Source organism: Heterodontus francisci, chromosome 23 (assembly GCF_036365525.1).
Source record: "Heterodontus francisci isolate sHetFra1 chromosome 23, sHetFra1.hap1, whole genome shotgun sequence".
Lineage (NCBI taxonomy): Eukaryota > Metazoa > Chordata > Chondrichthyes > Heterodontiformes > Heterodontidae > Heterodontus > Heterodontus francisci.
The window spans coordinates 59,600,441-59,614,617 of record NC_090393.1 but is presented as its reverse complement, the minus strand read 5'-3'; the positions used below and the strand labels follow the sequence as shown (position 1 = coordinate 59,614,617).

The window sequence follows — 14,177 nt, the reverse complement described above, 5'->3', positions numbered from 1 at the left end:
ATGGAAAGTCTATCATTGTCTGAACTTTAGCTTGTCTAGGCAATAATCGACCTTGACCCACGAAATGCCCCAAACAGGTGACCTTAGCCTAGGCAAACTCACTCTTTGCTAAGTTTATTACCAAATTGGCTTTTTCTAACTTGTCAAACAGAGCCTTTAAGTGTTCCATATGATCTTCCCAAGTGTCACTGTATACCAATAGGTCATCAATATACACAACACAATTGCTTAGTCCAGCAATCACCTGGTTGACAAATGTGGCCAGTGCATTTTCCATACCAAACAGCATGGCCTTACACTGAAGTAGGCCCTGTGGGATCACAAAGGTAGAAACTTCTATGAATTGGTCAGTAAAGGGGACTTGCCAATGTCCTTTCAGCAAATCAATCTTGCTAATAAAGGCTGAATTTCCCACTCTGTCAATATAATCCTCAAGTCATGGGGTTGGATAACAGTCTGTTCAGTTACTGCATTGACTTTCCAATAATCCATACAGAAGCTTCTGGATCTGTCTGGCTTTGGTAACAGCACAACCGGAGAACTCCTGCTACTTTGACTGAGTTCAATTATTTATTTTTTATTTATTTAGAGATACAGCACTGAAACAGGCCCTTCGGCCCACCGAGTCTGTGCCGACCAAGAACCACCCATTTATATTAACCCTACAGTAATCCCATATTCCCTACCACCTACCTATACTAGGGGCAATTTACAATGGCCAATTTACCTATCACCTGCAAGTCTTTGGCGGTGGGAGGAAACCGGAGCACCTGGCGAAAACCCACGCGGTCACAGGGAGAACTTGCAAACTCCGCACAGGCAGTACCCAGAATTGAACCCGGGTCCCTGGAGCTGTGAGGCTGCAGTGTTGAACCTTATCTCTCACCTGACCCAATTTATCAGGATTGAGTCGATATGGGTTCTGTTTAATAGGTGTAGTTGTACCTATATCAACCCCATGAATAGTCAGAGGAGTTCAACCTGGCTTATCTGCACATACAGCTTTAAACTCTTTTAGCAGCTCAGCTATGTCCTTTTTATTTGTTCAGAAAGCTAGTGTATCTAAACTTCTTAACACTTCTGTGTTTGGCGGTTTCACCACAGTAGTCTCAGACTCATCCTCTGGTTTATCACAGGCACCAGTGTCGCCATTAACATTCTCTACCACCTGTGCTACAGCTACTGACTGACTATGCTTGCGGTCATAATACCTCTTCAGCATATTCACATGACACACCCTTTGACATTTTGGTCTGTCTGAGGTACTAACCAAATAGTTCACCTCACTGAGTTTCCTCTTAATGAAGTAAGGCCCACTGAACCTGGCTTTCAATGGTTCCCCAGGCAAAGGCAACAAAACTAGCACCCCATCTCCAGGTTGAAAACTACGTGCCTTAGTTTTCTACCACTTGGGTTTTCATCACTTACTGAGAAACCTTGAGAAGTTCTCTGGCCATTTCACAAGCTCGAGTGTCTTTCTCAAAACTGTGACACAATCTAAGATGTTAGCTTCCTCCACCTGTGCTAAATGTCTCTCCTCAAATGAGTTTAAGGGGACCCCTAACCTCACAGACTAATATGAATGGACTGAACCAGTAAACTCATTTGGTGTGTTACTGGTGGCAAAACATAAAAATGATATCCCTTTATCCCAATCATGGGGATACTCAAACAACAGGCCTTAATCATACTTTTCAAGGTTTGGTGATACCTTTCCAAGCATCTTGTGGTTGTGAGTGATAAGCGTACTACTTGAGCTGCTTCACTCCCAAATTACATATGATCTCTTGAACTACCTACTATCTTTGGAACTCTCTTCCTCAAAAGGCAGTAGAAGCAGAGTCTTTGAATATTTTTAAGGCAATGGTAGATAGACTCCTGATAAGCAAGGGAGTGAAAGGTTATTGGGGATGGGCAGGAATGTAGAGTTGAGGTTACAATCAGATCAGCTATGATTTTATTGAATGGCAGAGCAGGCTTGAGGGGCGAGTGGCCTACTCCTGCTCCTAATTCGTATGGTCGTGTACCTGACATGAAATTTGACCCCTGGTCCAACTGAATTTCCTCTGGCAACCCATATTGAGTGAAAAACTGAATCAACCCCTCAATCACAACTTTTGCTGTGATCTTTTTCAAGGGTATTGGCTCTGGAAACTGAGTGAACAAATCATGATGGTCAGGAGAAAATTGTGACCTGACTCAGTCATGGATAGGGGTCCAACATAATCCACAAGAACCCAACTGAATGGTTTGTCAAAAACAGGTATTCGTATTAATGGGGCTGGCTTAAATTGAAGGCTGTGGCTTCCCAATCATCTGATATGTGAAACATGTCATACAGAAGTCGACCACATCCCCGTGCAGCTTTGGCCAGTAAAAAGCATCATCATTACCCTAGCCTGTGTCATCCGAATACCCAAATGACCTTGTTACAGCCAGTGGGTGATGGCGTGGCTTGTCGCCACTGTTTACCTCCCAACTGACCACAGCAAGTGTTTTTGTTACTAGAGTTTTTACGCCTTGTGTTTTATTTGCCAAATAAACAGATGATCAGTTTTTCTGTAGGTTTAAAATAGATTAACTATTTATTGAATAATATTCATTCCTGAAATGGTCGCAACTGCATCAATTCTCTCTCTTACACACACACACACAAACACAAGAATAAATAGGTAGTGAGGAAAAGGGTAAGTGGTTTGAAGTGAGATAGGTGTTCAGGGTTCATGGTAAGCCTGTTAAATCTTCTTGGAGGACAGTTTCTCTTTTAAAGTTGCAGGCCTGGCTGTTTGTAGTTTTCTGGTGGTTAAGGCTTCAGACTGGAGGTGGTGGTCACTTTCAGTTCTCTGCTGCACCAAGTAGAAGTGTAGAATTTGCAGCAGGGCTCTGTCCTTGGTTTTTGATGGACTGCTTTTCGGTGATGCTCTTGTGATGACTCTGTCTGTGTGTGTGTGTGTGTGTGTGTGTGTATGTATGTCTCTCTCTCTCTCTGTGTCTGTGTGTTTGTGTCTGTGTGTGCGTCTGTGTGTGTGTCTCTCTCTCTCTCTGTGTGTTTGTGTCTGTGTGTGCGTCTGTGTGTGTCTGTGTGTGTGTCTCTCTCTCTCTGTGTGTGTCTGTGTGTGTGTCTCTCTCTCTGTGTGAATGTGTGTGTCTCTCTCTCTGTGTGTCTCTCTCTCTGTGTGTCTGTGCGTGCGTCTCTCTGCGTGCGTCTCTCTGCGTGCGTCTCTCTGCGTGCGTCTCTCTGCGTCTGTGTGTGTGCGTGTGCGTGTGCGTGTGTGTGTGTCTCTGTGTGTGTGTGTGTCTCTGTGTCTGTATGTGTGTGTGTGTCTCTGTGTGTGTCTCTCTCGACCACCTTAGCCTTGAAAACAAAACTTCTATAATCTTCAGGGAAATGATCTAATTCGTCAGTACACCGGGGAGAACCCCTCTGCTCATTATTAAAAATTGCCAAGGCCACTGGCTTGTCAAAAGCGCCTCCTATTGAGGCATCCTTTTTAAGCACAGGCTTTCAGCAAACCTACCATACCTACCAGTTTAGCTTTGAAGTTCCAGCATTTTGATTTTATATGCCCTCTTTTATTACAAAAATAACACATTGGTCCTTTTGACTCAACCTTAATCTTCTGATTATCTTTCTTACTACTTTGAGGATTACCTGTACCATCTCCTTTACCCTTTCTCTCACTAAAACCAGATCTCTTTCCATTATCAATCCTCCTATCTCTGAAAGTTTCCAAACTGGGGGGCTGTAACTCCTGCTTCTGTCAGTCAGTTCGTAATGATCTGCCACTATTGCGGCATCCCTTATTTTGCCAACTTTATGTTCTTCCAGGTGGGACCTTATTCCTGAAGGGACACTATTTTTAAATTCTTCCATTAGGACTACTTCCCTAAGGTTCTCAAAGTCTTGCTCAACCTTCACTGACCTATTCCACCTATCAAATACCATTTCCTTCTCTGCAGCAAATTCTATATATATCTGGCCCTGTTCCTTTTTTGAATTCCTGAATTTTTGTCTGTATGTCTCTGGTACGAATTCATAAGCATTAAAAACAGCAGTCGTTACTCTGTCATAGTCCCTTGAGTGCTCATCCGACAGGCATGAGTCCACTCCAAAGCTTTCCCTACTAAAAGGCTCAGTAGGAGCATTGACTAAGATGATTTAGGCTACTCCAGATTCATGGCAATTTCTCAAATGAAACAAAGTACATTTCTACTCCCTCTTAACTAAATTAAGTACCAAGCGTAACATGAGGAGTTTCATCTGGGTCATCGTCAATTTTCACCCAATGCACGCCCACTGGTTTTGAGCCTTTCCATTTTGTGGTCTACAGACAAATTTTGCATTTCTTGTTCTAATTCTTTTTCTTTCTTTTCCCTATCCAGTTTTATCTGCTCTAGTTCAAATCCAAATTGTCTCTTTCCTTTTCTTCCCTTTCCAATATCAGCTTCTCTATGGGGCGGCACATTGGCGCAGTGGTTAGCACTGCAGCCTCACAGCTCCAGCGACCCGGGTTTGATTCTGGGTACTGCCTGTGCGGAGTTTGCAAGTTCTCCCTGTGACTGCGTGGGTTTCCGCCGGGTGCTCCGGTTTCCTCCCACAGCCAAAGACTTGCAGGTTGATAGGCAAATTGGCCATTATAAATTGCCCCTAGTATCGGTAGGGGAATTGAGGGAAGGTGGGGATGTGAGAGGGTAATAGGATTAGTATAAATGGGTGGTTGATGGTCGGCACAGACTCGGTGCCCAAAGGGCCTGTTTCAGTGCTGTATCTCTAAATTAAAAAAAAATAAAAATAAATAAAAAACTCAATTTTGGCTAGTTCCACTTGAACACTCGTAAAAGCATCCTTTTCTTTCACCAGCTTCAGGCAAGGAATTATTAAAGTGGATTATCTCCACTTTCCTAGCCCTGGTTTTACACTAACCACCAAATGTGTTGATATCATGGCCAAATCTTTCTTAACTGCTGCAATATACTGAGAGTCAAATCTTCTCTCTCAACAAATTCTTATACATTAATAACACTCATGTTGATTACCCACCAAACTAAATGTGAAATCTTGTTTATTTAAACTCTGGAAAATTCCAGCAAACCCGTTTTACAGCCTACTTCTGAACAATTCAAATCCTGGACGAGCCCCCAATTTGTTACCGCTAACTTTAAAACAAGAGATATGAACCTCCCAGTGACCGATTTTAAAAATTAGTCAAGATTTCGCATTTCAGGTGTTTACTGTAACAAACAAGCTAAAAATCATTAACTAAACAGTATTTCGTAGGTGGGTAATACACTAAATTACAGAGAAAGGTATTTCCCATTAACCTATTAATACACTCAAAAACCCCACCCAACATTTATACATTACACAGCGTTGTCAGTGTAAAAGTATCCTTGCAGTTTAAAGTGCCAAACTCCCCTTAGTTGCAATGGGTTGGATGTCCCAGTGTCCTTCCCAAAGCCAAAGTCCTCTTTGTTCACTTCAGAGCACATTTGACTGGACTTCTGTTAATAAGGCAATCTCTGGTGGCCCCGAAGGTCCCCGCAAACCTCGGGCCTTCGAACAGAGTTCAAATCTTAGCAGCCTTTTGCTGTATCAGTGATCAGAGAGCAGCTGTTTCCCACTGGTCTCTCTCTCTCTCTAAGCTGTGCAGCTGACTACTGGTCTTCATTTCTTCCTTTTCAGTCTCCAGACCTAGGAAAGCCTCTTGAATTTATCCAGATTAAAAGTCAATTGTCGTTTGCCTTTGACAATGCCAGAGCCCATAAGTCTTTTTTTTTAAATTCATTCACGGGATGAGGGCGTTGCTTTGTTGCCCATCCCTAATTGCTCTTGAACTGAGCGGTTTGCTAGGCCATTTCAGAGGACATTTAAGAGTCAACCACATTGCTGTGAGTCTGGAGTCACATGTAGGCCAGACCTGGTAAGGACAGTAGATTTCTTTCTCTAAAGGACATTAGTGAACCAGATAGGCTTTTACAACAAATGACAATGATTTCATTGTCACCAATAGACGAGCTTTTAATTCCAGATTTTTATGAATTGAATTCAAATGTCACCATCTGTCATGGGGGGATTCGAACCATGTCCCCAGAGCTTTAGCCTTGGCCTCTGGATTGCTCATCCAGTGACATCACCACAACACCACCGCCTCCCCATCTGACCATAACAAAACCACCTGGGCCTTCCTTTGTTTCCAGATGTTAAAAATTGCAACTCAGATTTGCTTTTTAGAGCCCTTGGCTCCCTGTTACAATTTGAGAGTCTGGGAGAGTGAAACCCATTGTCCTTTAAGCGTTCCAACCTTGCACCCTGCTTCCAATAGGGTCTTTGATCCGGGTTCCTTGTTCTCATGGTAACCAAGACCCCTTGCTTGTTTCTGGGCAAATTTTGTACAAGGTCACATGTCTCCCCCGTCAATATCCATTTTACACTGCACAGGATCACAGCTTTTTCAAACATAACCATACTACAAAGTCAAGCATTCATAACAATGGCCATTATCTCATTGCCGTTTGTGGGATCGTGCTGTGCACAAATTAGCTGCTGTGCTTCCCTGCATTACAACAGTGACTGCACTTTAAAAAATACTTAACTGGTTAGAAAGTACTTTGAAATGTCCTGAGATTGTGAAAAGCACTATATAAATGCAAATCTTTGTTTTAAATCGAAAGATGAAAATAGAGTACAATCCTGTCCTCAAGCAATGTCAGTATGCATGCACTTTTCAGCAGAGAGTGGGAATTCAAGGCAATTTCCACTCCCGAGCCCAGAGACACCACAGTAAACTGTCATGCTGTACTCAATGTTAAGTACATTATAGTCCTATCAGTGGCTGCCTGGCCATTACAATACAGCCCTTACTTCCGGGATGAAAAAGTTTCCACTTTCTCCCTGCAGGCTGCAGAGGCTCGACATGAAACGTGTATGGGCAAATTTTTCAGCAGTTCTTAATGGATACTGATCGATAGCACAAACTGAGAGCCTCGCTCAGTAGTGCAGGGATGGATGGTGTAAAAAAATAGAACTGGAGCATTCCCAGGTTGAGTGAGCTAGGAGCACATGCAGAGTAAAGCTTCCTCAGCAATACTGCCACACCAAAAAACACTCTTGACTGCACCAAGGTAGTAAGGAGGGAAAGAAGAGGGGGAGGGGGCCTCTTTTAAGGTTGAAGTTAGTTGATAGAATTTGAAGATAGAGCTTTATTCTGCTTCTAATTCCACAATATTCAACTTGGGAGTGCTTGATGCTATTTCCAGACAAAAAAAATGTGATTACATCCCAGTGTTGAAATCCCTCACCTTGATGAGAAGACAATCCCTCCCTCACAAAATATATGGACAAGGTAAAACAAGCAAGGACTTCCATGAAAGAAATTTTCAAACTAAAGTAGTTCACAGTGTGGGGTCACAGGTATTCTAGAAGAAAGACTTACAGTGACATCAAGGGAAATCTGTAAGCTGATTGGTTGTAACAGCTGTTAGTGCATTTTTTGTTAATTCATTCATGGGATGGGAGCATTGCTGGCCAGGCCAGCATTTATTGCCCATCCCTAATTGCCCTTGAGAAGGTGGTGGTGAGCTGCCTTCTTGAACCGCTGCAGTCCACGTGGGGTAGGTACACCCACAGTGCTGTTAGGAAGTTCCAGGATTTTGACCCAGCGACAGTGAACGAGCGGCGATATAGTTCCAAGTCAGGATGGTGTGTGACTTGGAGGGGAACTTGCAGGTGGTGGTGTTCCCATACATTTGCTGCCCTTGTCCTTCTAGTTGGTAGAGGTCGCGGGTTTGGAAAGTGCTGTCTAAGGAGCCTTGGTGCATTGCTGCAGTGCAACTTGTAGGTGGTACACACTGCTGCCACTGTGCGTCGGCGATGGAGGGAGTGAATGTTTGTAGATGGTGTGCCAATCAAGCAGGCTGCTTTGTCCTGGATGGTGTCGAGCTTCTTGAGTGTTGTTGGAGCTGCACCCATCCAGGCAAGTGGAGAGTATTCCATCACACTCCTGACTAGTGCCTTGTAGATGGTGGACAGGCTTTGGGGAGTCAGGAGGTGAGTTACTCGCCTCAGGATTCCTAGCCTCTGACCTGCTCTTGCAGCCATGGTATTTATATGGCTACTCCAGTTCAGTTTCTGGTCAATGGTAGCCCCTAGGATCTTGATAGTGGGGGATTCAGCGATGGTAATGCCACTGAATATTAAGGAGAGATGGTTAGATTCTCTCTTGCTGGAGATGGTCATTGCCTGGCACTTGTGTGGCGCAAATGTTACTTGCCACTTATCAGCCCAAGCCTGGATATTGTCTAAGTCTTGCTGCATTTCTACACGGACTGTTTTAGTATTTGAGGAGTTGCGAATGGTGCTGAACATTGTGCAATCATCAGCGAACATCCCCACTTCTGACCTTATGATTGAAGGAAGGTCATTGATGAAGCAGCTGAAAATGGTTGGGCCTAGGACACTACTCTGAGGAACTCCTGCAGTGATGTCCTGGAGCTCAGATGATTGACTTCCAACAACCACAACCATCTTCCTTTGTGCTAGGTTTGACTCCAGCTAGCGGACGGATTTCCCCCTGATCCCCATTGACCTTAGTTTTGCTAGGGCTCCTTGATGCCATACTCAGTCAAATGCTGCCTTGATGTCAAGGGCAGTCACTCTCACCTCACCTCTTGAGTTCAGCTCTTTTGTCCATGTTTGAGCCAAGGCTGTAATGAGGTCAGGAGCTGATTGGCCCTGGCGGAACCCAAACGGAGCGTCACTGAGCAGGTTATTGTTAAGCAAGTGCCGCTTGACGGCACTGTTGATAACACCTTGCAACACTTTACTGATGATTGAGAGTAGGCTGATGGGGCGGTAATTGGCCGGGTTGGACTTGTCCTGCTTTTTGTGTACAGGACATACCTGGGCAATTTTCCACATTGCCAGGTAGATGAAAGTGCTGTAGCTGTACTGGAACAGCTTGGCTAGGGGCGCAGCAAGTTCTGGAGCACAGGTCCTCAGTACTATTGCCGGAATATTGTCAGGGCCCATAGCCTTCAAATAGCTTAAAAAAAAGGGGGGAAAGATTTTTTTTGAAAAAAGCCTCAAAACCTACCATATAAGTGATAAGGTGAGTACTCCTAAAGTGTGTTTTTTAAAATTAATTAAATTTATTTAAGACTTTAGATTATAGTGGGTAGTGTTTGGAGTAGAACAAGGCCCCTACCATAATTAGTATTTTTTATAGGGAGCAACTAAGTAATCTAAAGGTAAGTCATGGCAGGAGAGCTCGCACCCGTGATCTGCTCCTCCTGTGCTATGTGGGAAATCAGGGCGCTTCCAGTGTTCCTGACGACCATGTGTGCACTAAGTGTATCCATCTGCAGCTACTGGCTACCCGCATTACGGAGCTGGTGCTGTGGGTGGATTCACTGTGGAGCATCTGCAATGCTGAGGATGTCGTGGATAGATGCTTAGCAAGGTGGTCACACCGCAAGTAATGGCTGCACAGGCAGAAAAGGGATGGGTGACCACCAAGCATAGTAGGCGGCACAGGCAGGTAGTGCAGGAGTCCCCACTGGCCATCCCCCTCTCAAACAGATATATCACTTTGAATTACTGTTGGGGGGAGTGGGGGGGTGGGGGGGGGGGTGGAAATGGCCTCTCAGGGGAAAGCAGCAACAGCCAAGTTCGTGGCACCATTGATAGCTCTGCTGCACAGGAGAGGGGGGAAAAAGACTGGGAGAGTCACAGTGATAGGAGATTCAATTGTAAGGGGAACAGACAGGCGTTCCTGTGGCCACAAACGAGACTCCTAGAAGGTATGTTGCCTCCCTGGTGCTAGGGTCAAGGATGTCTTGGAGCGGCTGCAGGACATTCTGAAGGGGGAGGGTGAACAGCCAGTGGTCGTGGTACATGTTGGTACCAATGACCTAGGTAGAAAAAGGGATGAGGTCCTGCAAGATGAATTTTAGGAGTTAGGAGCTAAATTAAAAAGCAGGACCTCAAAAGGTATTAATCTCAGGATTACTTCCTGTGCCACGTGTTAGTGAGTATAGGAACAGGAGACTAGACCAGATGAATGCGTGGCTGGAGAAATGAGGCAGGAGGGAGGGATTTAGATTCCTGGGACATCGGGACCCATTCTGGGGAAGGTGGGACCTGTACAAGCGGGACGGGTTACACCCAGGCAGGACCGGAACCGATGTTCTTATAGGGGCATTTGCTAGTGCTGTTGGGGAGGATTTAAACTAGATTGGGCACGGGTTGGGAACCTGAGCTGGGAGACTAAAGAGGAGGAAACAAGGACAGAAATGAAAGACAGGAAACAAAAAGGCAAAAGTGGAAGGCATAGAAATCAAGGGCAAGAAATAAATAGGGCCATAGTGCAAAATAATGCTAAGATGACTAAGAATGTTAAAAAGACAAGCCTAAAGGTATTGTGTCTTAATATGTGGAATATTTGCAATAAGGTAGGTGAATTAACCGCGGAAATAGATGTAAATGGATACGATATAGTTGCAATTACGGAGACATGGCTGTAGGGTGATCAAGGATGGGAACTGAACATCCAGGGGTATTCAATATTTAGGAAGGACAGGCAAAAAGGGAAAGGAGGTGGAGCAGCATTGTTAATAAAAGAGGAAATCAATACAATAGTGAGGAAGGATATTAGTTCAGAGAATCCTGATGTGGAATCTGTATGGGTGGAGCTAAGAAACACCAAGGGGCAGAAAACGCTGGTCAGGGTTGTATATAGACCCCCAAACAGCAATGGTGATGTAGAGGATGGCATTAAACAGGTAATTAGATGCAGGCAATAAGGGTGCAACTGTAATTATGGGTGATTTTAATCTACATATAGATTGGGCAAACCACAATTAGCAATAATACTGTAGAGGAGGAATTCCTGGAGAGCGTACCTGATGGTTTTTTGGAACAATACGTTGAGGAACCAACTAGAGAAAAGGTCATCCTAGACTGGGTATTGTGTAATGAGAAAGGATTAGTTAACAATCTTGTTGTGCGGGGTCCCTTGGGGAAGAACGACCGTAACATGATAGAATTCTTCATTAAGATGGAGAGTGAGAGAGTTGATTCCGAGACTAGGGTCCTGAGTCTAAATAAAGGAAACTATGAAGGTATGAGGCACGAGTTGGCTATGATAGATTGGGGAACATCACTTAAAAGGTTGACAGTGGATAGGCAATGGCTAGCATTTAAAGAGAGCATGGATGAATTACAACAATTGTTCATTCCTGTCTGGGGCAAAAATAAAACAGGAAGCGTGGCTCACAAAATAAATTAGGGATAGTATTAGGTCTGAGGAGAAGAAATATAAAATGGCCAGAACAAGCAGCAAACCTGAGGATTGGGAGCAGTTTAGAATTCAACAAAGGGATTGATTAAGAAGGGGAAAATAGAGTATGACAGCAAGCTTGCAGAGAACATAAAAACTGACTGTAAAAGCTTCTATAGATATGTGAAGAGAAAAAGACAAATGTGGATCCCTTACAGTCAGAAATGGGGGAAATTTATAATGGGAACAAAGAAATGGCAGACCAATTAAATACATATTTTGGTTCTGTCTTCACAAAGGAGGGCACAAATTACCTCCCAGAAATATTGGGGAAGGGTCTAGTGAGAAGGAGGAACTGTATGAAATCAGTATTAGTAGGGAAATGGTGTTAGGGAAATTGACAGTATTGAAGGCTGATAAATCCCCAGGGCCTGATAATCTACATCCCAGAGTACTTCAGGAAGTGGCCCTAGAAATAGTAGATGCATTGCTGGTCAATTTTCAAAATTCTAAGACTCTGGAACAGTTCCAACGGATTGGAGGGTAGCTAATGTAACCCCACTATTTAAAAAAAGATAGAGAGAAAACAGGGAATTATAGATCGGTTAGCCTGACATCAGTAGTGGGGAAAATGCTCGAGTCCATTATAAAAGATGTAATAGCAGAGCACTTGGAAAACAATGACAGGATCGGACAAAGTCAACATGGATTTACGAAAGGGAAATCATGCTTGACAAATCTACTGGAATTTTTTGAGGATGTAACTAATAGAATAGATAAGGGAGAACCAGTGGATGTGGTGTATTTGGACTTTCAGAAGGCTTTCAATAAGGTCCCACATAAGAAATTAGTGTGCAAAATTAAAGCACATGGGATTGGGGGTAAGGTACTGACATGGATAGAGAACTGATTGGTGGACAGGAAACAAAGAGTAGGAATAAACGGGTCTTTATCCAAGTGGCAGGCAGTGTCTAGTGGGGTACCGCAGGGATCAGTGCTATGACCCCAGCTATTCACAATATATATTAATGATATAGATGAGGGAATTCAATGTAATATCTCCAAGTTTGCAGACGACACAAAGCTGGGTGGGAGTGTGAGAAGTGAGGAGGACGCAGAGAAGCTCCAGTGTGATTTGGACAGATTGAGTGAGTGGGCAAATACATGGCAGATGCAGTATAATGTGGATAAATATGAAGTTATCCACTTTGGCTGCAAAAACAGAATGGTAGATTATTATCTGAACAGCGATAGATTGGGAATGGGGGAGGTGCAGCGAGACCTGGGTGTCCTTGTGCACTAGTCGCTGAAAGTAAGCATGCAGGTGTAGCAGGCACTTAAGAAGGCAAATGGTATGTTGGCCTTCATAGCGAGAGGATTTGAGTACAGGAGCAAGGATGTCTTGCTGCAATTATACAAGGGCTTAGTGAGACCACATCTGGGGTATTGTGTGCAGTTTTGGTCTCCTTATCTGAGGAAGGATGTTCTTGCTATGGAGGGAGTGCAGCGAAGGTTCACCAGACTGATTCCTGGGATGGCAGGACTGATGTATGAACAGAGATTGGGTCAATTAGGCTTGTATTTGCCTGAGTTTAGAAGAATGAGAGGGGATCTCATAGAAACCTACAAAATTCTAACAGGACCGGACAGACTAGATGCAGGAAGGATGTTCCCAATGACAAGGGAGTCCAGGACCAGGGATCACAATCTAAGGATAAGGGGTAGGCCATTTCGGATTGAGAGGAGGGGGGATTTCTTCAACCAGACAGTGGTGAACCTGTGGAATTCTCTACCACAGAAAGCAGTTGAGGCCAAATCATTAAATATATTCAAGAAAGAGTTAGATATTGTTCTTAGGGCTAAAGGGATCAAGGGATACAGGGAGAAAGTGGGAACAGGGCACTGAGTTTGGGTGATCAGCCATGATCGTATTGACTGGCAGTGACTGGCAGTAGGCCGAGTGGCCTACTCCTGCTCCTATTTTTCTATGTTTCTATATTTCTGAAGCATTTTTTTTTTTTAAAAAAGGATCTGACCAGAGAGACGTGATCTCTCTCAAAACATTCCCTGAGCAGACTGTACAACTTCTGTCCCAACTTCATAACATTACTGTGATAAGTACCTGCTTCCTGCAATCGCACCAGCACAGGATACTGAATGAAAAGCTTTTTAATTGTTGTAAGTAGTGAAGTCCACTCTTCCCGTCTTTCATTCTGGGCAACAACTCTGGGAAAACAACAGTAATTGGAAAACAAAGAAACAAATCAATCCAGAATTTAGCCTGCTGATTTTGGAGGTCATTTACAAATTTAGGCCCATTACTATATTGATATATTTATACAAAAAGTGCCAAAACCCTTGTGAAAATTACCAGCATATGCTTCTGGATCCAATTAAAAATGTCACAAAGCACAAACAACAATTAGCCAGCTAGCAGAGCATTCTTTATATACACTCCTGCATCTCCTTCTGCCATTATCTGGCATCTGCTTCATTAGACCTGTAGTAATTCAAAGCTCCAAGTTAAACTATGTCCCATGATCATTCTATTTACTGTAGCTCTCGAAGGTCAGAAGCAAAATTGTTAAATTTACTAATGAAATTTATGCAATCGGCTGCGTCACCTCACTGGTAACTTCTTACTGCTCTTCAACAGCAACACATCAAACTTCCTTGCTCTCATTCTTGCGCACTGCTCAAAAGCAAGTTATAAGGGGTTTTCATATGGTTTCCTTATTAGTCAAGAACGCAAGTGTCTTCTGTGCCTTAGTTTTGTGGGCTACATTGGGCTACTCTAAATCAAGCAAATGGGCTGAAACTGGATCTTAGGTGGGGCACCAATAGAAGGACTAAATTGTCTTCAGTGCCCACGACAGTAGAGGGGAAGAAATGCACAAAATC

General features: G+C 43.7%; 1 protein-coding gene across 10 annotated transcripts in view; it reads right to left on the bottom strand.

Annotated features, from left to right (window-relative positions):
* The window catches only part of depdc5 (DEP domain containing 5, GATOR1 subcomplex subunit), a 231,917-nt gene that overhangs the window by 170,463 nt on the left and 47,277 nt on the right, over positions 1-14,177 (bottom strand). For 8 of the 10 annotated variants that reach the window (XR_010977295.1, XM_068055365.1, XM_068055368.1 and 5 more), the window contains one exon: positions 13,399-13,514. Coding sequence is in view for 9 of the 10 variants with exons in the window: in XM_068055365.1 (XP_067911466.1) it covers positions 13,399-13,514 (116 nt within the window). In the remaining variant the exon portion in view is untranslated. The remainder of the gene's footprint in view (positions 1-13,398; positions 13,515-14,177) is intronic. The other 2 variants (XM_068055366.1, XM_068055370.1) reach the window with 1 other exon arrangement.